Genomic DNA, 27,848 nt, shown 5'->3' on the forward strand with positions numbered 1-27,848 from the left:
ACTGAATATGAAGTGTGATAGTACCAACATGCTCTCATTGACAAAATGTACCTGTGGCAACGTTTGTGCAAAACCACAAAATATGTACCAGTAGGTATATATCACATCAGTTTCCAATAGAAATGAACACTAGAGGCAGTAAAACAGCATTTTTATCGATTATTTTACCATAGTCCATGATTTGTAAATGAATACATTTTGGAGTTTGTGTCACTTAACCAGCTCCATATGTTCGGCTTTTCTGACACACCTAGCTTCCGCGATAGCTCTACTTGCGATGCTGAAAGCTCGGGAACGAATCCTGTGAAAAACGTTTCAGGATAAAAGACGAGTTCAAACACAAGCTAAAATGACACGGATACAATCTTTTTTTTGTCACATTTTCTTTTTTTAACACTATCGGGTCAGTTTAGGGTTTGGCTGTACGTTAAAAAACCAACGTGACAAAACATGCCAGATTCACGTACATCTGTTCTGGAAAAAAACTACGCTTTTAGCGCCCCCCAGTGGACATTTCACTGTGAAACTGTCGCGATATGCACATATGTGTGTTATGTGTTTTGTGGTTTGTAAACGTTGCCACAGGTGTGTTTTTCCAAAGAGACCCGGCTGGATAGTACAGTACTAGTGATGTGCAGGGACATCTTTAAAGACGGATAATCGAATGTCATCATATCGCACGGATGAGTTTGTGTGAGGTGTGTGTTGGTGGAGGTGTGTGAGCGTTCACTCACAGTTTCTCTTGTCGACGCTCTCGTCACACTCCACTAATTACTGCGAGGCCGGGGGACGATCTGTAACTGTTAATGGTTATTTAATCCATAGACGTGTGAACATGTCGGCCGTTTGTTTGGCTCTCTTTAATTACCCAGCGTTAATTTCACTCTCGTTACTCTGTCTCTTGGAGTCTGGACAGAAATACACTCACATGCTTACCTGATTAAGCCATATTATGCCCTCTAACTCTTGATGTGTTTTCTGGCTCTTCCTGCTTGAATGTTGATTATTCCTCATATTCTCCATTGTTGCGACTCCTCTCTTCACAGTCTGTCAGTAACTCTGTTTACTTCCTGTCTCTATGAAGCTCCGCCTTCTGAGAAGCACACTGTTCTCCGATTGGTCGGCCGGGGGGCGGTGTTTTGTAATAATTGATGCCAGTAACGTGTTACTATAATCTGACTACTTTTTGCCAGTAACAAGTAATCTAACGTGTTACTATTTCCAAACCAGTAATCAGATTAAAGTAATTTATCCAAGTCACTGTGAGTTACTATTTAGTCATTTTCCTTAATTCCTTCTAATTTTGTTGCAATATTGTCCTGTTTAACACTGTGAAGCTGCTTTGACACAATCGGCATAGTAGAAGAGCGATATAAATAAAGTTGATTGATTGATTTATTGATTGATTGATTGATTGTTGCATCATTAAAAATGCACTTCCAATAAAGTGAGTGTTGGCAAAAGCGGTTGTCATTTCTATGTTGAGGCAGCAGCGGTGTTGTCGGCAACTGCTGAATGTAACTAATAAAGTAACTTGTAATCTTACCTTGTTACTTTTTAAATAAGTAATCAGTAATCAGATAAGTAACAAGTAACTGAGGCAACACTAGTTGTGATTGGTGTTTGGGAAATGTCCCGCCCCTTATCATAAACGGCAGTTTCAACACACGACTAACTTACTCAACCAGCCCCGTCCCTTTATTATGCGCATTAATTATTATAATGAGGGATATTGTGATGTGTTCCCAGGAGGAAAACTCCAGACGGAGGTGTTTCCGGAGCTCAGAAACACTGACTCTGATAGAGAGAAGAACTGGAGCTTTGCTGAGCTTTTTATGCTCAGACAGCAAAGTTGATGATCATGAAATAAAGCATATTAAGTCCTCTTTAATCGTGCAGCTCTGCGTTAGAGGTTGTTCAGAAAGTCTTGCTGCTGAATATTTATGCAGTTTGTACTGCAGATGCTCTGTATGTGTGAAACGCTGGGATGATCTACTGCGATTGTTATAATGCATGCATGAGATGCTGAATCCCACAATGCCGTGCACTTTAGAGCATGTCCTGTTCCAGCATATCTCAGCCTTTGTTTAGTTTCTCTGATAAACGTTAGCGTCCTGTACTGAAGCTCTGCTCAGTGCTCAGTGGTGGCATGCACAGGCTCTCCTGGCATTCATGTTCTTCGCGTCAGTGTTTTTGGCCAGATTTACCCCCCCCCCCCCCCCCCCCCCGCCCCGCCTCACAGGACGAGGAAAGAACGCCCATTCTTGTTTTCCATGCAGGAACATGTTCATTAGTCTTTTGTATTGTATGGTGCAGTTTTGTTTTTGCAAAATCATAAATCTTTATACAATTAGAGAAGATCTACTTGGCGGTGCAAGTTTCCCTCAAGATTAATACGAGCAGCTCTGCGACGCAGCACACAATAAAGGACGCCTCCTGACAAAATAAATTACAGGCGAATGTCGTTCATCTTCAGAATCGATCAAACTCTGGAGGTTTATTGTGCTGGTGTGCGGTTCAGACAGAGAGGAAGCGTTCGCTATGGCGATCCGCACAGGCTTTGAGGCGCTTCTGATTGTTCATATGAAAATATTGATAAAGGATCATGAGAGTCCGAACACACCAGTATTATAAATTCACTGTATGATCACTATTTTGTTGTACTAAAAACCCCTGTATTGACTTTATTTTATTTTAAAATATTCAGAAATATATGTTATACTCATAGTGTGTAAGCGATCATAAGGACATAAACATCCCCAAGAGTGACGCGTCATTCGCAGTGTTTCACGGGAGTGAGCGTCACTGATAAGCTCTTTTGCCACATTTTTGTTTCCATGGTAACAACGCTTTCTCTGATTGGTTGGTCTGTGGTGAGGATTGTGGGTTGTGTTGTTGTGAACTGATGTTAGTAGTGGTGAAGCAGGAGATAAGGCAGGTCTCTGTGTGTGTGTTGGGGGGGGGGGGGGGAGATATAAAAAATGTAAAGGATAGACTCCCTTTACAGCCCGGGACACAGAGAACAGCCAGCCACTATCCTGCTGCAGAGCCAGAGCCAACCGCCAACGGAAAAACTGCTGCGATTAATGAGCCGGAGCCTACTAAAAGAACTGAGCCAAACATCGCCCTGAGCTTTGTTCTGCCCAGATCATGTGTTCCCAGATTTCTCTCCGAAACCCCCTCTCCCGCTATCCAAAATAGGCTGGTTCCTCAACCATGCCTTCACTGGTTCCCTTCAGTCTCTGCTGGTTTTCTAGCCTCCAGCTCCTGTTCCCGTCACTCCTCCCTAGCTCGTTGCCCTAACTCATCCATCTTGGCTCCTCCCTCCTTCCGACCTGAGTCAATCGGCCTCATGGCTCCCCCGGAGGCCATCGTCTTTACGGCTCCACCTGAGGCAATCGACTTTACGGCTCCACCGGAGTCCATCGGCCTCATTGCTGCACCTGAGGCAATCGGCTTTACGGCTCCACCTGAGGCAATCGACTTTACGGCTCCACCTGAGGCCATCGGCTTTACGGCTCCACCTGAGGCCATCAGCTTTACGGCTCCACCTGAGTCCATCGGCTTCATGGCTGCACCTGAGGCCATCAGATTTACAGCTCCACCTAAGGCCATCGGCTTTACAGCTCCACCTGAGGCCATCGGCTTTATGGCTCCACCTGAGGCCATCGGCTTTATGGCTCCACCTGAGGCCATCGGCTTTATGGCTCCACCTGAGGCCATCCGCTTTATGGGGCTCCACCTGAGGCCATCGGCTTTATGGGGTTCCACCTGAGGCCATCTGCTTTATGGGGCTCCACCTGAGGCCATCGGCTTCATGGCTCCACCTGAGGCCATCGGCTTTATGGGGTTCCACCTGAGGCCATCGGCTTCATGGCTCCACCTGAGGCCATCGGCTTTATGGGGTTCCACCTGAGGCCATCGGCTTTATGGCTCCACCTGAGGCCATCAGCTTCATGGCTCCACCTGAGGCCATCGGCTTTATGGGGTTCCACCTGTGGCCATCGGCTTCATGGCTCCACCTGAGGCCATCGGCTTTATGGGGTTCCACCTGAGTCCATCGGCCTCATGACTCCACCTGAGGCCATCAGCTTTACAGCTCCACCTGAGGCCATCGGCTTTATGGCTCCACCTGAGGCCATCGGCTTTATGGCTCCACCTGAGGCCATCGGCTTTATGGCTCCACCTGAGGCCATCGGCTTTATGGCTCCACCTGAGGCCATCAGTTTTACAGCTCCACCTGAGGCCTTCAGCCTTACAGCTCCACCTGAGGCCATCGGCTTTACGGCTCCACCTGAGGCCATCGGCTTTACGGCTCCACCTGAGGCCATCGGCTTTACAGCTCCACCTGAGGCCATCGGCTTTATGGCTCCACCTGAGGCCATCGGCTTCATGGCTCCACCTGAGGCCATCGGCTTTACAGCTCCACCTGAGGCCATCGGCTTTACGGCTCCACCTGAGGCCATCGGCTTTATGGCTCCACCTGAGGCCATCGGCTTCACGGCTCCACCTGAGGCCATCGGCTTCATGGCTCCACCTGAGGCCATCGGCTTCATGGCTCCACCTGAGTCCATCGGCTTTATGGGGTTCCACCTGAGTCCATCGGCTTTATGGCTCCACCTGAGGCCATCGGCTTTATGGCTCCACCTGAGGGCATCGGCTTTATGGCTCCACCTGAGGCCATCAGCTTTACAGCTCCACCTGAGGCCTTCAGCTTTACAGCTCCACCTAAGGCCATCGGCTTTATGGCTCCACCTGAGGCCATCGGCTTCATGGCTCCACCTGAGGCCATCGGCTTTATGGTTCCACCTGAGGCCATCGGCTTCATGGCTCCACCTGAGGCCATCAGCTTTACAACTCCACCTGAGGCCATCGGCTTTATGGCTCCACCTGAGGCCATCGGCTTTACAGCTCCACCTGAGGCCATCGGCTTTATGGCTCCATCTAAGGCCATCGGCTTTATGGCTCCACCTGAGGCCATCGGCTTCATGGCTCCACCTGAGGCCATCAGCTTTACAGCTCCACCTGAGGCCATCGGCTTTACGGCTTCACCTGAGGCCATCGGCTTCATGGCTCCACCTGAGGCCATCGGCTTTATGGCTCCACCTGAGGCCATCAGCTTTACAGCTCCACCTGAGGCCATCGGCTTTACGGCTCCACCTGAGGCCATCGGCTTTACACCTCCACCTGAGGCCATCGGCTTTATGGCTCCACCTGAGGCCATCGGCTTCATGGCTCCACCTGAGGCCATCGGCTTCATGGCTCCACCTGAGGCCATCGGCTTCATGGCTCCACCTGAGGCCATCGGCTTTACAGCTCCACCTGAGGCCATCGGCTTTACGGCTCCACCTGAGGCCATCGGCTTTATAGCTCCACCTGAGGCCATCGGCTTCATGGCTCCACCTGAGGCCATCGGCTTTATGGTTCCACCTGACGCCATCGGCTTTATGGGGTTCCAACTGAGGCCATCGGCTTCATGGCTCCACCTGAGTCCATCGGCTTTATGGGGTTCCACCTGAGTCCATCGGCTTCATGGCTCCACCTGAGGCCATCGGCTTTATGGCTCCACCTGAGGGCATCGGCTTTATGGCTCCACCTGAGGCCATCAGCTTTACAGCTCCACCTGAGGCCTTCAGCTTTACAGCTCCACCTAAGGCCATCGGCTTTACAGCTCCACTTGAGGCCATCGGCTTCATGACTCCACCTGAGGCCATCGGCTTTATGGCTCCACCTGAGGCCATCGGCTTCATTGGCTCCACCTGAGGCCATCAGCTTTACAACTCCACCTGAGGCCATCGGCTTTACGGCTCCACCTGAGGCCATCGGCTTTACGGCTCCACCTGAGGCCATCGGCTTTACGGCTCCACCTGAGGCCATCGGCTTTACGGCTCCACCTGAGGCCATCGGCTTTACGGCTCCACCTGAGGCCATCGGCTTTACGGCTCCACTTGAGACCATCGGCTTTACGGCTCCACCTGAGGCCATCGGCTTTACGGCTCCACCTGAGGCCATCGGCTTTACGGCTCCACCTGAGGCCATCGGCTTCATGGCTCCACTTGAGACCATCGGCTTCTCTGTGCCCTGGCTTTCCACCCCAAAAGATCCGTTTGTGGGTCACCTCAGGGGGTCATCGCGACAGCTCCGTCTGGGTGTCACCTATGGGGGTCATCTCTGGGGGTCATTCCTACGGCTCCGTCTAGGGCAGAGTCCTGCTAAAATGGGTGGATTGTGACATTTATAAAATTCACAGGCAGGGATGCTGGCGGATAATTTACTCTGTGCGGGCGGGTAGTAGCGCGGATGAAAAATAGGCCTATGTGCAATATTTCTGTGGCGAGGTGAACGAGAGAGAGAGAGCGAGCGAGACTGGGGCGTGATTGTGAATGAGCGTCACCTGCGAGCCACACCGGTCTCGAGTCCTCGGAGGGAGCTCGGAGGCATATCGGGGGACGAGAGATCACCAGACCTGGATTTGACGTTGAGTTGTGTTTACGTTTTATTATGTGTGTGCGCGTGGCAGATGTCCGTGAGGGGCTACCCACGTTACTTTCGTTTTGTTTGGTTAAAGTCTTTTAAATGTTCGCTGGTTCCCGCCTCCTTCTTCCCCCCTCGAACATATTGTAGGCTATTACAATTTCTATGTCCAAATTACCATTACACATACACACACACACACACACAACAACGATATGCCATTTGACCCATCACGTCACCACCACTGCGACATTGAAACTTTTGTTGATGCCTCTCGTAACCCAGAAGGAGCAAGCGTTGCAGGAGTAGCAATGGATGAAGTAAAAGTAAAGTTGGTGAGTGGAGTAGCCTATATGAAATTGTTGACAACAATGAGTTTTTAAAGGCACTTTAGCCTGTTTCATTAGCTCATTCATGACGCTGTTGTGATGTTGAGAGAGGTGCAGGATAAAAAAAAAAACATTTTAATTTGAATGATTTTAGCGTGTGTGATTTATCGCGGGCACGGTCGGGAAACGGGCCAAATATTAACGGGTCTGGGCGGGTGCGGATTTAATTTAGAAATTTTCACGGGTCGGATCTGGTGCTAAACCTTGCAGGTACGGGCGGGGGCGGATCTCCAAAAATGGACCCGTGCAGGACTCTGGTCTAGGGGTCACCTCAGGAGGTCATCGCCTCGGAAGCCTGTGGTGTCGTACTGGTCCACCTGCTCTCCATCTGTGCTCTGGGCTCCCTCTCCACCGGCTCCATCTCTATCCCCATGGAGACATTGAGGAAATCTCCACCATTACTCCACCATCCCTCGACTCTGCCATGGGTCATTATCCTGGCTGGACTCTGGGTCAGCATCTGGATTATCCTGTGTAGTATATTAGAAGCATTCGGTCTTTAAAGTGCCATCAGCTTAAATACCTGTCTGTGTCTTTAATGTTAATCAAATTAAAAAAGACACATGTTAAATAAACCAAAGTTGGGAGACTTTATGGGTAGGTGTGTCTGTGTGTGTGTGGGGGGGTGGGGGGTGGGGGGGGGTGGGGGGGGTTAGTGGATATAGTGGTCCACTATAGGACAGTGGATCTCAAACCTGCCACCAGCCCTGCACATTTTGTATGTCTCCCTCATCTAACCACTGCTTTAGGTCAAGGACCTAGAGGGAACGCAGGGCTTACAAACACTGGTCTTCCTAAGCTCTGAGTTCTCTGTGGATCCTTGTCCTATATCATCAGTGTTAGTTTGGTTGTTTTCTCCTGAGTTTCCCATTTGGATTTATCATTAAAGACTGTTTACTCCTCTGAATCTCCTTCGCTGTGCGATCTATACAGCCAGTTACATATGCAATGTCCTCACTAATATAGTGAAACAAACTTTCTCTCTCTCTGTGTGTGTGTGTGTGTGTGTGTGTGTTTGTGTGTGTGTGTTTTATATATATATATATGGCATATGGGGGCACAAATGTCTCCATGAAATGTATAAATGCAGCACATTTTCTGTGATGGGAAGGTTAGCGTAAGAGGATAGAATATACAGTATGTACAGTATATAAACCATTACGCATAAGGACAGTCTCTGTAAAGCTCACGTGTGTGTGTGTGTGTGTGTGTGTGTGTGTGTGTGTGTGTGTGTGTGTGTGTGTGTGTGTGTGTGTGTGGGCGCGGTTATGAGTCTATTCTTGTCAGGCTTGGAGAAACATGTATTTCTGTTAGAGATTTTCTTGTCAGTCCTGCTGCAACTACAATTCCAATTTCATGCATGTTAGAAAGAAAGACAGAAGCGCTCTGAGGGAGAGAGAGAAAGAGAGAGAGGGGGGGGGGGGGGTAAAAAAGGCATTGGTTAAAGAGAACACAAAGAGAGCCAGAGCGAGAGAGCGAGAGTGCAGAGCCACTGCTGTGAGGAACAGAGTCAATCTGCCACCTAGTGAACATCATTTATCAGACACTGACGACTGTCCATTTACAAACCTACAGTCGGAGGACATGAGGTCTTCATCTCACCCTGAACAGCTCGCAGCTCTCGTGCTGCCGATGCTTTAATGGCTCGCACTCAACTCTTAATTTTTTTCAGCAGTCATATTATATTTTATTTTCCGTGGTTATTTCAACTGTACCTACAACACAAAGCGTTCTGTCTATGCACACTGTAGGCGTGTTACTGGATGTGCTTAATTCCTTTATTGAACTCCTCAGGACAGTGGAGGAGGAGCCTGGGCGGAGTCAGGGATTGAAGGGGCGTGTCTGGGATTAGAGCGGATCAGAAACCTGATGACAGTGCCTGAACGAGTGGATGTGCACAGACGGAATGAACGACTCTATGTCTGATTTATTGCAGGTTTTCTTTGCTGAAGCTGCAGCTCTGAGTTTGTTTCAGTCTTGACTCAGAGTAAATCAGGAAAATGACAAAGAGCATCATTAAACGGCGCACGGGTTTGATGAATATGTGGGGTTGTGTGCGCATTGATCAGACGAGTGTTGGTGTAATGGATGAGTGTGTCCGCGGCCCGTAACGGATGATGTGTGTGTGATATTTCCACATGGGTTCGGCTTCATTGATGCTCTGCACCCTCCGCATTAAACACAGGGTTTATTTTGAGTGTGTGTCGGATTGAATTGTGTGTATCTAACCCAAATCTCCCAGCATCCCTCGGTGTTTCCCAGAGATCTCCACTCATGTCGTTCTGGTCTGGTTTTCTCTTTCAGTTCCTGCGATCATCTATAAAGTGTCGGAGGACATCACTGTGAACGAGGGCAGTAACGTGACGCTGACGTGTTTGGCCAATGGGAGGCCAGATCCCTCCATCACCTGGAGACTGCTCAACCCATCAGGTGAGAGAGAGCCAATCAGCTGCTGCCAAATCTCTTCCCCTCAGGTGAGAGAGAGCCAATCAGCTGCTGCCAAATCTCTTCCCCTTAGGTGAGAGAGAGCCAATCAGCTGTTGCCAAATCTCTTCCCCTCAGGTGAGAGAGAGCCAATCAGCTGCTGCCAAATCTCTTCCCATCAGGTCAGTCGTCACTAGTGCTGGCCACATGTCCTCCAACCAACCTATATAGGTCGTTTGTTACCTTCTTTTAAATATGACCCATAGGAGCGTTTACTAAAGTTGTGCCCCTATCGACAAACCCTAGCACCCATCTGACACTGAAGAGAACGCACCCTAGCAACCGTCTGACACTGAAGAGAACGCATCCTAGCAACCGTCTGACACTGAAGAGAACGCATCCTAGCAACCGTCTGACACTGAAGAGAACGCACCCTAGCAACCGTCTGACACTGAAGAGAACGCATCCTAGCAACCGTCTGACACTGAAGAGAACGCACCCTAGCAAACATCTAACACTGAAGAGAAAGCACCCTAGCAACCGTCTGACACTGAAGAGAACACCCTAGCAACCGTCTGACACTGAAGAGAACGCACCCTAGCAAACATCTAACACTGAAGAGAAAGCACCCTAGCAACCGTCTGAAACTGTAGAGAACACACCCTAGCAACTGTCTGACAGTGAAGACAAACACACCCTAGCAACCATCTGACACTGAAGAGAACACGCCCTAGCAACCATCTGGCACTGAAGAGAACACACCCTAGCAACTGTAGAGAACATACGGTAGCAACCGTCTGACACTGAAGAGAACACACCCTAGCAACCATCTGACAGTGAAGAGAACACACCCTAGCAACCGTCTGACACTGAAGAGAACACACCCTAGCAACCATCTGACAGTGAAGAGAACACACCCTAGCAACCATCTGACACTGTAGAGAACACACCGTAGCAACCTTCTGACACTGAAGAGAACACACCCTAGCAACCGTCTGGCACTGAAGAGAACACACCCTAGCAAACATCTGACAGTGAAGAGAACACACCTTAGCAACCGTCTGACACTGAAGAGAACACACCCTAGCAACCGTCTGACAGTGAAGAGAACACACCGTAGCAACCTTCTGACACTGAAGAGAACACACCCTAGCAACCGTCTGGCACTGAAGAGAACACACCGTAGCAAACATCTGACAGTGAAGAGAACACACCTTAGCAACCGTCTGACACTGAAGAGAACACACCCTAGCAACCGTCTGACAGTGAAGAGAACACACCGTAGCAACCTTCTGGCACTGAAGAGAACACACCCTAGCAACCATCTGACAGTGAAGAGAACACACCGTAGCAACCTTCTGACACTGAAGAGAACACACCCTAGCAACCGTCTGACAGTGAAGAGAACACACCGTAGCAACCGTCTGGCACTGAAGAGAAAACACCCTAGCAACCGTTTGACACTGAAGAGAACACCCTAGCAACCGTCTGGCACTGAAGAGAAAACACCCTAGCAACCGTTTCACACTGAAGAGAACACCCTAGCAACCGTCTGGCACTGAAGAGAAGGCACCCTAGCAACCGTCTGGCATCGCGTCAGTCTAAAGTGATGGAGGGTTCGAGCGCCCGCATGTCCTTCAGACTCTGACCTGGAATCTGTCAGCATGTTCTCTTTCTGCCAGACAGGAAGTCGAAAGAGTGTGTGTGAGAAACGTGTGTGTGATTCATGTGGGTAGCTGTTTGATTAGAGTGTGTGTGTGTGTGTGTGTGTGTGTGTGTGTGTGTGTGTGTGTGTGTGTGTGTGTGTGTGTGTGTGTGTGCATGTGTGTGTGTGTGTGGTTTCATGTTCACAGCATATCTGTCGTCCTGAAGTCGTTCTCATCGACTGTTGCAGACACGCTGGAAGCCTCATTTACTGAAAAGAGCTGAATACTGTTTAAAGTATTGACCAGAGGTGTGTGTGTGTGTGTGTGTGTGTGTGTGTGTGTGTGTGTGTGTGTGTGTGTGTGTGTGTGTGTGTGTGTGTGTGTGTGTGTGTGGCACTGGATCGATGCAGTGATGGTTGGAGACTCTGCTCTCTACAGAAGGTCACTAAAGGTCAGAGTCGAAGGCCTTTTAGCGGCTGGAACATTAATCAAGTGTTATCAGCGTAACATTAGACCAGCTCTAACCCGCCACTGACCGGCTCGTGGGTCATGTGACTGTAATCGAGTCTCAAACAGTCAAAATGGCTTTGAAATGTCAGATGATTCGTTCACTCTCTCAGTGTTTGAACTCAAAGAACATATACTGTACAATTCATATTAGTGATTGAAGAGGAACACAAACTCTCTCTCTCTCACACACACACACACACACACACACACACACACACACACACACACACACACACACACACAGACATACGCGCACACACGCGCACACACACACACAGACACGTGCACACACACACACACACACAGACACACACACAGACACACACACACACAAACACACACGTGCACACACACACACACACACACACACACACACAGACATACGCGCACACACGCGCACACACACACACACACACACACACACAGACACGTGCACACACACACACACAGACACACACACACACACACACACACACACACACACCCCCACACACACACACCCACACACACTCTCTCTCTCTCTCTCTCTCTCTCTCTCTCTCTCTCTCTCTCTCTCTCTCTCTCTCTCTCTCTCTCTCTCTCTCTCTCTCTCTCTCTCTCTCGCTCTCTTCTACTCACTATAATGATGCACCAGTAAATATATTATTGATTTGTTTATATAACTTTATTTGTTTATTATTATTTTTATTTAATAAAATGTACCCTTTTTTAATATATTAATAACTATTAAATGTTTATCACATTTTTATTAATTTATTTAAATGTTATTTTTTATTTAGTTTTTAACTTTTTATCGTAATCTTATTTTCATGTTCAAGATTCATCCTGGTCATTAATTCTGCGAAAGAAAATAATGAGTATTATTGGATGCATTAAACCAATCAGATCACAGTGTGTGTGTGTGTGTGTGTGTGTGTGTGTGTGTGTGTGTGTGTGTGTGTGTGTGTGTGTGTGTGTGTGTGTGTGTGTGTGTGTGTTTGAAAACATTAAGTGTATTTATTGTGTCTTGTGATCTTTCGGTTCTGCTGAACTTTGTCAATTTCATGGTTTTACATAAATTAGTATTCACTAAATAAATGTATTGTGCCTCACTGTGGTAAATGATGCTCATGAATAAAACATGAGTATGCAAATTGAGCACCCCCTCTGCTCACTCGTGCTCTGAAACGCTTTTAAACTTCCTGATGAAAAGCTGACCAGACCTGTGTGTGTGTGTGTGTGTGTGTGTGTGTGTGTGTGTGTGTGTGTGTGTGTGTGTGTGTGTGTGTGTGTGTGTGTGTGTGTGTGTGTGTGTGTGTGTGTGTGTGTGTGTGTGTGTGTGTGTGTGTGTGTGAGAGAGAATGATGTTTTCCTCAGCTAGTTTGTTGATGTTGCTGGATCATTATTCCTCACTCACTGATGTTATGTTAGTGCTGAGTTCAGTGCTTTGATTTGAAAGAGCCTCACATGCTCCCTCTGCTGGACAAGCCAAACTATAGTGCTGATGCTGATGCTGATGCTGACACTGACGATGATGCTAAAGGTGTGTGTGTTTGTGTTTGTTTGTCAGCCGAGGCTCTGGATGTGGGCGAGTATCTGGAGATCTCTGGTATCGTTCGCTCTCAGGCCGGACGTTACGAGTGTAAAGCGAGCAATGACGTGTCCACACCCGATGTCAAATACGTCAACGTGGTGGTCAACTGTAAGTAGATGTCCAAAAGATCCGACTGTGTGAGATGTGTGTGTGTTTGAGAGAGCAGCCTGATGTGTGTGTCTACAGACCCGCCGTATATAAAGGAGGTGCGGAGCTCCGAGACACCGGTCGGACAGGCTGGAGTTCTGCACTGCGAGGCGTCTGCGGTTCCTCAGCCGGAGTTTGAGTGGTTCAGAGATGAGCGCAGGTCAGTCAACACACCCTTCCCTCCTGTAGGTCAGCCAGTAATGTTTGCTTCCCAGAACCTTCCCAAAACTGTTTTTAAGTATTATTTTATTTAATCAGGGAATGTTTTATTCCGAACTTAAAAGGGAACTCTGAATTAACATTCCCAATCTAATGTTCCTCAATATTCAACTAATGTTCCCCAACATTCAACTAATGTTCCCCAACATTCAACTAATGTTCCTCAATATTCAACTAATGTTCCTCAATATTCAACTAATGTTCCACAATATTCAACAAATGTTCCCCAACATTCAACTAATGTTCCCCAACATTCAACTAATGTTCCCCAACATTCAACTAATGTTCCCCAACATTCAACTAATGTTCCACAATATTCAACTAATGTTCCCCAACATTCAACTAATGTTCCCCAACATTCAACTAATGTTCCCCAACATTCAACTAATGTTCCACAATATTCAACTAATGTTCCCCAACATTCAACTAATGTTCCCCAACATTCAACTAATGTTCCACAATATTCAACTAATGTTCCCCAACATTCAACTAATGTTCCCCAACATTCAACTAATGTTCCCCAACATTCAACTAATGTTCCCCAACATTCAACTAATGTTCCTCAACATTCAACTAATGTTCCTCAATATTCAACTAATGTTCCTCAATATTCAACTAATGGTCCTCAATATTCAACTAATGTTCCTCAATATTCAACTAATGATCCTCAATATTCAACTAATGTTCCTCAAGATTCAACTAATGTTCCTCAACATTCAACTAATGTTCCTCAATATTCAACTAATGTTCCTCAACATTCAACTAATGTTCCTCAATATTCAACTAATGTTCCTCAATATTCAACTAATGTTCCCCAACATTCAACTAATTTTCCTCAATATTCAACTAATGTTCCTCAATATTCAACTAATGTTCCTCAATATTCAACTAATGTTCCCCAACATTCAACTAATGTTCCTCAACATTCAACTAATGTTCCCCAACATTCAACTAATTTTCCTCAACATTCAACTAATGTTCCTCAACATTCAACTAGTGTTCCTCAATATTCAACTAATGTTCCCCAACATTCAACTAATGTTCCCCAACATTCAACTAATGTTCCTTAAGATTCAACTAATGTTCCTCAACATTCAACTAATGTTCCTCAACATTCAACTAATGTTCCTCAATATTCAACTAATGTTCCCCAACATTCAACTAATGTTCCCCAACATTCAACTAATGTTCCCCAACATTCAACTAATGTTCCTCAATATTCAACTAATGTTCCCCAACATTCAACTAATGTTCCTCAATATTCAACTAATGTTCCTCAACATTCAACTAATGTTCCTCAACATTCAACTAATGTTCCTCAATATTCAACTAATGTTCCCCAACATTCAACTAATGTTCCTCAACATTCAACTAATGTTCCTCAACATTCAACTAATGTTCCCCAACATTCAACTAATGTTCCCCAACATTCAACTAATGTTCCCCAACATTCAACTAATGTTCCCCAACATTCAACTAATGTTCCTCAATATTCAACTAATGTGGTGGGCGTTTGGTGGGCGCGGCTCAATTGCAGGCGACCAGGTAGCAGGTGTCTGTGTTTGTTTGCTGTCCGTAGCGTCTTTACGTTTTTTACTTATTTATTTATTATTACTTCAGTTTGTGTACGGGTGTTAGCCGTGCTTATCGGGCCCAACAATGGAGATATTTCTCTTCCTACTTTTGACAATCGTGCTGAACATCGCTCGGGGTCTGTTTGTGAAGCCCGACAGGATCCAATATACAAGAGACTTTCTCCTGGGATTTAAATCAAGCAATTATGTGGTGGACCTAGACACAACTCGGCTATTAAGTCGCGGGGAGTTTGATTGTTTGGACCTTTTAGTCGGTGACAATGCTCCGTTACAAAGTTTAAGGCGTCCGGTTACACCTGGTAAACAAATCAGGAAAAGAGGGAAACGGGGCGGAGTGCGGCAACGGTTAAGAAAACTAATAGGAAAGAAACGTCTCTCCCTACCAACGATATTGCTGGCTAATGTCCAGTCCCTAAGGAATAAGACTGATGAACTGCAAACGTGTGTGGCCTCTCTGCGCAAGTTCAGAGACGCTTGTGTGATGGCTTTCACTGAGACGTGGCTGTCTGACACTGACCTGGATTCGACCGTGAACATTGAAGGTTTTGGGGTCCCGATCCGTTTGGACCGGGATCCGGAGACGACGGGGAAGCGTCACGGCGGAGGTGTTTGCCTGTACATCAATCCAAAGTGGTGCAATGGCGCCACTGTGCGCGAACGGATTTGTTTACCGGACATAGAGCTGTTGTCGGTGTCTGTTAGACCATTCTATCTGCCTAGGGAATTTCCCCAAATATTTTTGACAGTAGTGTACATCCACCCAAGAGCAGATATAAAATCCGCGTCTGATGTCATTTTTTCAGTAGCTCAAAAACTACAATCTATCTCTGCTGATGCACCGTGCTTCTTTCTTGGTGATTTTAATCATGTCAACTGTAAAAAGTCGCTGAGCTGTTTCACACAGTATGTCACCTGTCCTACTCGGGGGAACAGACTATTGGATCTCTGCTATGGCTCTATTAAGGGAGCCTACAAGTCTGTTGCAGGTCCTCCTATAGGATTATCTGACCATAATGTGGTGCATCTTTTGCCCACATACAGACCTGTGCTACATAGAGACAAAGTGCAGGTACGTGTGGTACAGGTGTGGAACGAGGAGAGCGCTTTGGCCCTACAGGGCTGTTTTGACTGTACCGATTGGTCTGTTTTTCAAGACTCATCCGACAACATTGATGATCTGACTGATGCAGTATGCAGTTACATCGATTTCTGTGTGGACAGTGTAATCCCAACTAAGACAGTTGTTTCCTATCCTAATAATAAGCCCTGGATATCTAAAGAACTGAAACATCTGTTAAGAGAAAAGAGGACTGTTTTTAATAGTGGTGATAAAAGTGCATATGCTGCAATTAGGAAGGTTGTGCGAGCTGAAATAGTAAAGGCTAAACTCCAGTATAAAAGAAAAATTGAGTCTAAATTCAGTGAGTCCGATCTCAGATCTGTGTGGAATGGAATGAAGCTAATGACAGGTCTACACAAAGGCACTAGTACTGTGTCATTAAATGGTTTTGAGTCTGATGAGCAGCTAGCAAATGAATTAAACAGTTTTTACATGAGATTTTCTAATAGTGATTTTACTGAAAAAAACAGTCACATGTGTGATAATTTGGTTAGTGATGGTATTCTTGATTTTGATATCGATGTATTTAAGGTCAAATCGTTATTTAAACAAACTAATGTTAGGAAAAGTCCTGGCCCTGATAACATCAGTGGTCAAGTCCTTAAGTATTGTGCTGGTCAGTTAAGTGAGATCTTTAAAGTCATTTTTACTCAATCACTACAGACGCAAACAGTGCCAAAGATTTGGAAACATTCTACAATTATTCCTGTAGCTAAGTGTAAGAACCCTAAGGTCTTAAATGACTTTCGCCCTGTAGCTCTCACCTCATTGGTGATGAAGACTTTTGAGAAGTTGATTAAACAGGAGTTACTGAAGCAGGTAGAGGAGCAGTTAGACCCTCTCCAGTTTGCTTATAGGCCTAGCAGAGGTGTTGAGGATGCAATACTTACATTGTTAAATTTCCTTTATCAACATATGGAATCCTCAAAAACTCATGCTAGGCTCCTCTTTATCGACTTCTCTTCAGCATTTAATACTATTCAGCCCTTTTTGTTAGCTGAGAAACTTCAGTCTCTTTTTAATTTGAATTCCAATTTAATTGGCTGGATACTGGATTTTCTGTCGAACAGGTCACAGTGTGTTAGGGTAAATGGTGTTTCATCCTCAAAAGCCCTTACCTCCACAGGCTCTCCGCAGGGCTGTGTTCTTTCACCTTTGCTTTTTATTCTATATACGAATGACTGTAAGAGCAAGTATGAGAACAGGCACTGTGGGAAATTTGCAGATGACACTGTTATAGTGAGCCTTTTGAAGAATGATGAGGATGGGCATGGCCCTGTAGTTGATGATTTTATTGCGTGGTGTGACAACTTTTATCTGTCTATCAACGTTTCCAAGACAAAGGACATGATTATTGATTTTCGTAGATTACAGCACAATGGTTCAGAAACTGTTATTCAGAATATGAATGTTGAGACAGTAGATGAATATAAATATTTAGGAACCATCATTGACAGCAAACTAACTTTTGAGAGCAATACAGTTGCTGCTTGTAAAAGGGCCCAACAGAGACTTTTTTTCTTGAGGAAGATGAAATCATTTAGTGTATGTAAGACTCTGATGACTTTGTTTTACCAATGTTTTATTCAATCAGTTTTGACTTTTTGTATTGTGGCATGGTACAGTGGCCTTTCAATGACCAATAAGCATAAGCTAGCTAGGTTGGTAAATGTTGCCTCTAAGGTGGTTGGGGTACAGCTACCACAGCTGCAACATATATATGATAAACGGATACGGGGTAAGGCTAACCACATTTTAAATTGTTCTGATCACCCACTCTTTGGGGAGTTTAATTTGCTCCCCTCAGGTCGCCGTTTTAGGCTACCTATGTTAAGAACCAGACGTGCCAGGGATTCTTTTATTCCTGTGGCTATTAGGAATCTGAATTCACTTAGGTGACATCTTATGAATTATTTTATATTTTATTTTATTATATTATTATTATTTTTTTTATTTTTTTTTACATTCCTGTCATTGTTTATTATGACATACTGTTCGGGTATTGTATTGGTTTCTGTCATTGGTTCTGGTGATGGAGTGTCTCCATTGTTGTGTTGTGTTGATGTGTGTCCCGTGTTGTGTTATAATGTTGTTGGCATCTGGTGGTGCTCTTGTCCAGCTTTTTTTTGTGGATATCCTGCTGCATACTAAATTTCCTTTTTAAGGATAAATAAAGTGAAACTTGAACTTGAACTAATGTTCCCCAACATTCAACTAATGTTCCTCAATATTCAACTAATGATCCTCAATATTCAACTAATGTTCCCCAACATTCAACTAATGTTCCTCAATATTCAACTAATGTTCCTCAATATTCAACTAATGTTCCCCAACATTCAACTAATGTTCCTCAACATTCAACTAATGTTCCTCAAGATTCAACTAATGTTCCTCAATATTCAACTAATGTTCCTCAACATTCAACTAATGATCCTCAATATTCAACTAATGTTCCCCAACATTCAACTAATGTTCCTCAATATTCAACTAATGTTCCTCAATATTCAACTAATGTTCCACAATATTCAACTAATGTTCCACAATATTCAACTAATGTTCCCCAACATTCAACTAATGTTCCTCAATATTCAACTAATGTTCCTCAATATTCAACTAATGTTCCTCAACATTCAACTAATGTTCCCCAACATTCAACTAGTGTTCCTCAATATTCAACTAATGTTCCTCAACATTCAACTAATGTTCCCCAACATTCAACTAGTGTTCCTCAATATTCAACTAATGTTCCTCAATATTCAACTAATGTTCCCCAACATTCAACTAATGTTCCTCAATATTCAACTAATGTTCCTCAATATTCAACTAATGTTCCCCAACATTCAACTAATGTTCCTCAACATTCAACTAATGTTCCCCAACATTCAACTAGTGTTCCTCAATATTCAACTAATGTTCCTCAACATTCAACTAATGTTCCCCAACATTCAACTAGTGTTCCTCAATATTCAACTAATGTTCCTCAACATTCAACTAATGTTCCCCAACATTCAACTAGTGTTCCTCAATATTCAACTAATGTTCCTCAATATTCAACTAATGTTCCCCAACATTCAACTAATGTTCCTCAATATTCAACTAATGTTCCTCAATATTCAACTAATGTTCCTCAATATTCAACTAATGTTCCTCAATATTCAACTAATGTTCCTCAATATTCAACTAATGTTCCTCAATATTCAACTAATGTTCCACAATATTCAACTAATGTTCCCCAACATTCAACTAATGTTCCTCAATATTCAACTAATGTTCCTCAATATTCAACTAATGTTCCACAATATTCAACTAATGTTCCTCAATATTCAACTAATGTTCCTCAACATTCAACTAATGTTCCTCAATATTCAACTAATGTTCCTCAATATTCAACTAATGTTCCTCAATATTCAACTAATGTTCCACAATATTCAACTAATGTTCCTCAATATTCAACTAATGTTCCCCAACATTCAACTAATGTTCCTCAATATTCAACTAATGTTCCTCAACATTCAACTAATGTTCCTCAATATTCAACTAATGTTCCACAATATTCAACTAATGTTCCCCAACATTCAACTAATGTTCCTCAATATTCAACTAATGTTCCTCAATATTCAACTAATGTTCCACAATATTCAACTAATGTTCCCCAACATTCAACTAATGTTCCCCAACATTCAACTAATGTTCCTCAAGATTCAACTAATGTTCCACAACATTCAACTAATGTTCCTCAATATTCAACTAATGTTCCCCAACATTCAACTAATGTTCCTCAATATTCAACTAATGTTCCTCAATATTCAACTAATGTTCCTCAATATTCAACTAATGTTCCCCAACATTCAACTAATGTTCCTCAAGATTCAACTAATGTTCCTCAATATTCAACTAATGTTCCACAATATTCAACTAATGTTCCCCAACATTCAACTAATGTTCCTCAATATTCAACTAATGTTCCTCAATATTCAACTAATGTTCCCCAACATTCAACTAATGTTCCTCAATATTCAACTAATGTTCCTCAATATTCAACTAATGTTCCTCAATATTCAACTAATGTTCCTCAAGATTCAACTAATGATCCTCAATATTCAACTAATGTTCCTCAATATTCAACTAATGTTCCCCAACATTCAACTAACGTTCCCCAACATTCAACTAATGTTCCTCAAGATTCACTGGGTTCATTTTTGTTTTTGTTCATCTCCCTGACAGTAAAGCTTTGTTGATCTAGAGCAGTACTAATGTGTGTGTTTGTGTGTGTGTGTGTGTGTGTGTGTGTGTGTGTGTGTGTGTGTGTGTGTGTGTGTGTGTGTGTGTGTGTGTGTGTGTGTGTGTGTGTGTGTGTGTGTGTGTGTGTTTCAGACTGTCCAGCTCTCAGAGCCTCAGTATTCAGATTAGTGGCTCTCGTACGCAGCTGGTGGTCGCAAACGTCACGGAGGACGATTATGGAAACTACACGTGTGTTGCTACCAATAGACTGGGCATCCACAACGCCAGCGTGTTCCTCTACAGTGAGTATCTCTCTCTCTCTCTCTCTCTCTCTCTCTCTCTCTCTCTCTCTCTCTCTCTCTCTCTCTCTCTCTCTCTCTCTCACACACACACACACACACACACACACACACATTCAATGATGTAGTTCAGCACATCAACCAGCAGAGGTCGCCATTTACCAGCATGTGTCTGACTATCTCTCTCTCTCTCTCTCTCTCTCTCTCTCTCTCTCTCTCACACACACACACACACACACACACACACACACACACACACACACACACACACACACATTCAATGATGTAGTTCAGCACATCAACCAGCAGAGGTCGCCATTTACCAGCATGTGTCTGACTCTCTCTCTCTCTCTCTCTCGCTCTCACTCACACACACACACACACACACACATACACACAAACATTCACTAATGTTAGTTCAGCACATCAACCAGCAGAGGTCGCCATTCACCAGCATGTGCCTGTCTTAGTCTCTCTCTCTCTGTGTCTCTGTCTCTCTCCCACGTGTCTGTCTGATCTCAATTCAATTCAAATGTGCTTTATTGGCATGACAATTGTTTCAATGTATTGCCAAAGCATTAACATACATGTACATATACATACATACATAAAATAAAGAATTATATAAAATAAAATAAATAATAATAATAGTAATAAGTTGAACAATCTGTAAACATTTAGAATTCTAGGAACAATTTTGAATTCTGTCTGTGTGTGTGTGTGTGTGTGTGTGTGTGTGTGTGTGTGTGTGTGTGTGTGTGTGTGTGTGTGTGTGTGTGTGTGTTTGTGTGTGTGCGCATCACTGATTGGTCGACTCTTCCCTCTTTTTGTGACAGGCATTAATGTATCTTGCTGCTAGTAGGATACAATCTCTTTGTTCACCTAATACATGTAGAAGTTGTGTTTTATTGTTTGATTTTATGAAGTCAGGGCAAAGTATTTCGAATTTAGGATAGAATGTGTTTCTGATTTGTTCATAGTTAGGGCAGCTGGTGAGGAAGTGTGTCTCTGTCTCCACTTCTCCAGCAGTGCAGTGCGGGCAGATGCGGCTCTCTCTGGGCAGCCAGTTCTGTCTGTATCTGCCCGTCTCTACGGCCAGTGTGTGATTGCTCAGTCTGTACCTCACACACACACACACACACACACACACACACACACACACACACACTCTCTCTTCTGTCTGTATCTGCCCGTCTCTACGGCCAGTGTGTGATTGCTCAGTCTGTACCTCGTCATTCTTCTTCTGAGCTCACTGTCTTTCACTTGCGCTCAGGTATTCTGCTGTTGTGTAGTTTCTGTTTAGGGCCAAATAACATTCCAGTTTACTTTGTTTTTGTGTTGTTTCAGTCCAATAGGTCAGGTAGTTTTCTTTTTGTGCTTTACTCATTTGGTTGGGCCAGATTGTGTGGATGAGGGTGTCGGTGTCCTGAGGCTGATTATTGTTAGTCGTGTTAGTTTGTTTTTGCAGCCTCAGGATCAGCTGAATTAGGGGACTCTTCTCAGTGTTCACTTCATGGTTTTTAAGGGCTTTAAAATGGTAAGAGTTGGGGTCACTCATTTTTAGATGTTTCCAAAATTTGATGGCTCGTTTCTCAATGTGGATTAGTAAAGGGTATTGGCCTAATTCGGCCCTGCATGCGTTGTTCGGCGTGTTCCTCTGTACTCTCAGGATACTCTTGCAGAACTCAGCATGCAGGGTTTCTATTGGGTTTTTGTCCCATTTGTCAAACTCATGGTTTAGGAGAGGACCCCACACTTCACTGCCATATAGTGCAATAGGTTCTATGACGGATTGGAATATTTTGAGCCAGATTCTGATTGGTATTTCAAATTGGATTGATTTTTTGATGGCATAAAAAGCCCTTCTTGCTTTCTCTTTCAGTTCATTCACGGCCAAGCTGAAGTTTCCGTTTGTATTGAATTTCAACCCGAGGTATGTGTAGTTGGTGGCATGATCAATTTTGGTCATACCAAGGGTGAAATTGTGTTTCTTTCCCTGACATCTGGGTCTCTTCTGGAATGTTAGTACTTTAGTTTTAGCCATGTTAATAGTCAGGGCCCAGGTCTGACAGAACTGATGCAGGATGTCCAGGTTCTGCTGTAGACCCTCTTCTGTTGGAGACAGCAGCACCAGGTCATCCGCATACAGGAGGAACTTTATAGAGGAGTCATGTAGTGTGAGGCCAGGAGCTGCGGATTGCTCGAGGAGTTTCGCTAATTCATTGATGTAAATATTGAAGAGGGTCGGTGATAGTGGGCAGCCCTGTCTCACACCTCGCCCTTGAGTGAAGGACTCCGTTTGTTTATTGCCAATTTTAATTGAGCATTGATTGTTTGAGTACATTGTTTTAATTATGTTGTATGTTTTGCCCCCGATACCTGATTCTAGAAGTTTAGACAGAAGACCTTCATGCCAAATTGAATCAAAGGCCTTCTGGAAATCAACGAAGCAAGCAAAAATTTTAGTTTTGTTTTGATTAATGTGTTTGTCGATCAGGGTATGCAGGGTGAATATATGGTCTGATGTTCTGTAATTTGGTAAGAATCCAATCTGACTTTTGCTGAGGGCATTGTGCTCTGTGAGGAAGTGAACGAGTCTTGTGTTGATGATGCTGCAGAACATCTTCCCCAGATTACTGCTCACACAGATGCCTCTGGAATTGTGCGGGTCTGATTTGTCTCCACTCTTAAATATGGGCGTTATGAGTCCTCTATTCCAGGTGTCAGGGAAATGACCAACACTCAGAACCAAGTTGAACAGTTTCATTATGGCTAATTTGAATTTGTGATTGGTGCTTTTAAACATTTCATTTAGGATGCCGTCCGGTCCACTTGCCTTTTTTGTGGGCAGGGCCTGTATTTTATCTGTCAGCTCTTTTTCTGTGATTGGGTAATCTAATGGATTTTGATATTTGCCAATTATTTTTTCTATATGATTTAATTTTTCGAATATCTGTGTTTGTTCTATGGTCATGTTTAATTTGCTGTACAGTTTTTCAAAGTGATTTTTCCAGATGTCTCCGTCTTGTATAGTTGTTTGATCCTGATTCTTTTTATTCAGGAGATTCCAGTTGTCCCAGAAACTGTTGGAATGGACAGATTCTTCAATAGTTCTGAGCTGATTCTGAATGTACTGTTCTTTCTTCTTTCTGAGTGTATTTTTATATTTTTTGAGCTCCTCGCAATAATGAAGACGTAAATCTGAATCGTCTGGTTGTCTGTGCTTTTTGTTTGCCAGCTGTCTTAAATTTGTCTTTATTCTTTTACAATCCGAATCAAACCATTTTTCATTCTCTTGTTTTTGCTTATGAATTTTCTTAGAGGTTTTAAGATTAGATAGTGTTGCCAAATAATCAAATATGTAATTTATGTTTTCTACAGCCAGATTTACGCCATCTTCATTGTGAGGATAAATATTTTCATTAAAGTTGTCAATAAGCAAGCACACTTGGGGGTGGTCGAATGCGGTCAAGTATTTTTCAGCGCTGTTTTGGACCCATCTGTAGTTCTTTGTAATGTCATACAGCTTACTGGGTTGTGGATGTATGTTAGTATTTTCTGTCCTTTTTAGATACACAGTAATTTGGCTGTGGTCTGACAGGGGTGTTAGTGGTTTGACCGTGAATGCTCTGAAAGTGAATGATCGTGAATGATCTCTCTCTCTCTCTCTCTCTCTCTCTCTCTCTCTCTCTCTCTCTCTCTCTCTCTCTCTCTCTCTCTCTCTCTCTCTCTCTGTGTCACTGTCTCTCTCTCACACGTGTCTGTCTGATCTCTCTCTCTAGAACCGGGGATGGGGCGGGACATCAACGCCTCCAGCTGCATGTGTCAATCATTCTGGCTCCTCCTCCTGTGTGTCCTCTTGGCTCTTCTACAGTGTTAATGTTCAGCGGTCGATCGTCTCAGACTGTTTCCATCCATCATCCACGCTCACCGTTACGCCCCGGCAGGACGACCGTCTTATTATCAGGAGAAAAATATGACATGGAGAAAAGAAAGAAGGTGCTCTTTTTAAGAACTGAATCTTGTCCTTCACTGACTTCCAGTGGTGACGTCCGTCTGTCCGACAGTTTGAGTGCATGTGTGATTTCCCACAGAAAACTGGAGGGAAGTTCTGACCACACGATCATCTAGAAAAGCTGAAAGAGCTTTCATTTCATTGTGTTTGCCCATAATGCTGTTGAGAAATCTGCCTGATGTAAACTAATGAAAGAATCATTCAGATGTGGTTAATAACTGAGGGACTGTATCTTCCTCGTTCAGGAAGATTCTCTGAGATCAGAACAATCACCGGCTGAATGAGACGCTCAGTGTTTGTTGTGATTGATTGTAGAATCTTTTCACATGCCTATATGTGTAGCTCCACCCACTTTACCTCATTCTAAACCCCTCCCACGTCACTGGCCCCGCCCACATCCGCCCAGAAGGATCTGCAGGTGCTTCTTCAGGGTTCCTGTGTTCATGGAAACCCATCTGAAGTTTCTCTAGTGAAAATAAATGGTCAGTTTTAGTTTTGGAGGGAAGTCTGTAGAATCCTGTGGAATGCTTCTTACCGTGGTAAAGTGTGTCCCGAACGAACACCCTCGTGTAAAGTGTTCATTTTTCCACCGTATGAACTTCGAAATGTACGACACTGATGAATGCTCGGCTTTGCTTCGCTGCTCATTCCCGTCGAAGCTTCTCCACGCGTCTGTAAATATTCTTTTGAATCGAATGTCCTCTCATGGAAATGTAATGAATCTTCAGTCCGGGTTTCCTCATATGTAGTTAATTATCTGCGGTGGCGCTTTGATGCTTCCTGTTACAAACTGAAATTAGATACTAAACTTTTTAATACAAATATTTAAATATTTCATTCTAAAACTAGATTTACCTTTGAAGCGGCTGCACTACTATTCTTATTTATAGAGACTGATCATTTCTGTTCACTAGTTATTATAATAGTAATTGTACAGAAATGAGCTGAATCCACTGACTGCCAAACGATTATAGATCCCGCTATATATTAAAATAAAAGCCATTTTAGGGGTGATTTATAAACCACACTGAAATCCGTACTCATGTTAGTTTTCTTTGTCGTTGGATTCGTGAGGCATCCGTCTTCTTTTCTTATTTCTCAAAGAGCATAAAGCAGGTTGTATGTACACATTCATATATTAAAGACTAAAGAATTATATATAGATCCCTCTGCGGGTTGACAGCAGTGAGCTCTAAACCCACAGCCCTTTGATTGACAGCTCTCTCAGCCAATAAGCTTTCAGTGTGTGAGCTCTGATGCCTTGATTGGATGAACCCACGTGTCGCTCTCGTGTCAGTGTGAACACGGGATTTAAAGGGCTAGTCGTGCGTCTCCTGTAGTCCGCAGAAGCCCTGAACGTGGATATTTGGGTTTAATCCGATCCAAAGTCAAGCGTCCTGAAGTCCAAAACAGGACTCGTGCGTTTTGTATCTGATGAATGCCTCTGTACAGTCTCAATTCAGCGAGTTCGTGTGTTCGATAGTTACGCAAACTACAAACACACCTGACTTTAATTTCATCATGTTTAGTGTGTGTATGTGTGTGTGTGTGTTTGACTCCTGATGCTCTGTAACATGACAAGAAAACCGGACAGTGTGTTTTGTCCATCCTCTTCAGAGAATTCCCTGCTAGTTTGACTGACATCTTCATGAAAAGCAATGAACATTTTCTAACTGTGTTTATTTACTCTAAAGTTTCCGCAGTCATTTTTTAAAATACTTCTGCACTGTAAAGTACTTCATGAAATGTTTAAAATGGAAATAAAGTCTTTGAATTTGATGTATTTGAAAGTGGGTTTATGACGAAAAAAAGATTGTAATTTTTGGTGAGAAAATGAGGATTATGAATTCTGTTAATCATGTAACATGCAAATAAAGGAATATAAAGATTGTTAGATCTCCCTTTAAATGGTTGTTATTGTGGTTTGTTTCATCTAAAGGTTGATGTTAACGTCACGTTTCCTCCTCAGAGCTGATCTGACAAGATTTTTCATTTAAAAAGTGCTTAAGGCTAAAATGTACCAGTTCATCCCTGGTGGAAAAGGAAAGGGTACTTTATCTCAAATATTTCCTTTTCAATAGTTCAGTTTCCAAAAACTAATAAACCATATTAAAATATATTAAAAGTATATTAGCATCATGCTTTTACCTATTTTCACATTAGAACTTTTAACACACTTATTATTTTTAACAAATAATTTAGTATATTTTAGAAAAATATAGTTCAGAAAAATATACTTGAAATAAAGGTTCTATGTATTTTTTTAAGTGTACTTATTTTAACATTACTTTAAAACATATTTTTTTGTATATTTTAAACTTTATGCTCAAAATTGTCATTGTAACAATACAATGAAAGTATTCTTTTGAAATACATTATTTAATAAATCACTACTGTAAGTGATTTAAATATGATAAAAGAGTTAACAGAAGGATTATGTTACAATCGTACACACAAATCTCTATTACACAACACAACACACCTACACCTGTTACTGCACAGAAGGGACGGAGACGAGAAGAACAGGTTAGTGTGTATGGAGCTGACCAGCGGAGTGAACGGGACTGCAGGTGGAGAAGATTCCTCTGTTACGATTTAATGAGAATTAAAAGTCAGAAACCACCCCTAAATATCGCACCTGGACAGAAGGGGTCTTTTGTATATTGTCTACTGAAAGTTTAAAATCATTCCACTTACTGATATTAGAATGGTGCCAATTAATACAATTTCAGTTTTGGAGCAATTTAGCTTTAGAAAGTTGTTTCATCCCAGCCTTAATCTCCAACAAACAAGCAGAGAGAGTCGAAGAAGAAGATGTGAGATCAGGCTGAGTGCTAATACAAATCTGGCTGTCGTCTGCGTAACAATGATAGCTCAAGCCAAACTTCTGAATAATCTGTCCAAGAAGCAGCATATAAATACTAAATATAACAGGACCCAAAACTGACCCCTGAGGGACTCCCTGACACAAAGGCCCAGTCTGAGATCTACTAGTACTCAGGTAAATATGTACTTCCTCTCCAACTGCCTAATGCCTTCATTTGGCCTCACTCAGATGTAAACCAAGGAGATGACCTTTCAAAAAGAAACAACACCTTTTTTCAGAGGGGCAAACGCATCCAAAACACATGTAAGAGCAGCGTTAAAGTGGTCAATAGAGGCCACAACCGGTAGATCACCGATAGTATGACTAAAATGACCAAGATCAATATCATT

The 27,848-nt window shown here is 43.4% G+C and overlaps 2 protein-coding genes across 4 annotated transcripts in view; both read left to right on the forward strand.

The window, feature by feature from the left end:
• The window catches only part of lsamp (limbic system associated membrane protein), a 509,713-nt gene extending 483,187 nt beyond the window's left edge, over nucleotides 1–26,526 (forward strand). For all 3 annotated transcript variants that reach the window (XM_067451502.1, XM_067451501.1, XM_067451500.1), the window contains 5 exons: nucleotides 9,168–9,293; nucleotides 12,993–13,124; nucleotides 13,203–13,323; nucleotides 20,472–20,620; nucleotides 24,400–26,526. In XM_067451502.1, coding sequence (XP_067307603.1) covers nucleotides 9,168–9,293; nucleotides 12,993–13,124; nucleotides 13,203–13,323; nucleotides 20,472–20,620; nucleotides 24,400–24,497 — 626 coding nt within the window. In that variant the 3' untranslated portion in view covers nucleotides 24,498–26,526. The remainder of the gene's footprint in view (nucleotides 1–9,167; nucleotides 9,294–12,992; nucleotides 13,125–13,202; nucleotides 13,324–20,471; nucleotides 20,621–24,399) is intronic.
• On the forward strand, nucleotides 15,042–20,335 carry LOC137085256 (dynein heavy chain-like). Its single transcript, XM_067451809.1, has 3 exons — nucleotides 15,042–15,674; nucleotides 15,882–16,117; nucleotides 18,820–20,335. The coding sequence occupies exons 1-3, from the start codon at nucleotides 15,042–15,044 to the stop codon at nucleotides 20,333–20,335; spliced, it is 2,385 nt and encodes a 794-aa protein (XP_067307910.1).
• Nucleotides 26,527–27,848: the final 1,322 nt, after the last annotated feature.

This window comes from Pseudorasbora parva, chromosome 8 (assembly GCF_024679245.1).
Source record: "Pseudorasbora parva isolate DD20220531a chromosome 8, ASM2467924v1, whole genome shotgun sequence".
In the NCBI taxonomy this organism is placed as follows: domain Eukaryota; kingdom Metazoa; phylum Chordata; class Actinopteri; order Cypriniformes; family Gobionidae; genus Pseudorasbora; species Pseudorasbora parva.

Excerpts from the sequence above, each read along its gene's own strand:
- LOC137085256 (XM_067451809.1), top strand. The coding sequence starts at position 15,042 with ATGGAGATATTTCTCTTCCTACTTTTGACAATCGTGCTGAACATCGCT. Across the intron at positions 15,675-15,881 it reads TAGAGCTGTTGTCGGTGTCT|TATGTCACCTGTCCTACTCG; the intron begins GTTAGACCATTC and ends TGTTTCACACAG. Across the intron at positions 16,118-18,819 it reads TGTTTTGACTGTACCGATTG|TGTTCCTCAATATTCAACTA; the intron begins GTCTGTTTTTCA and ends ACATTCAACTAG.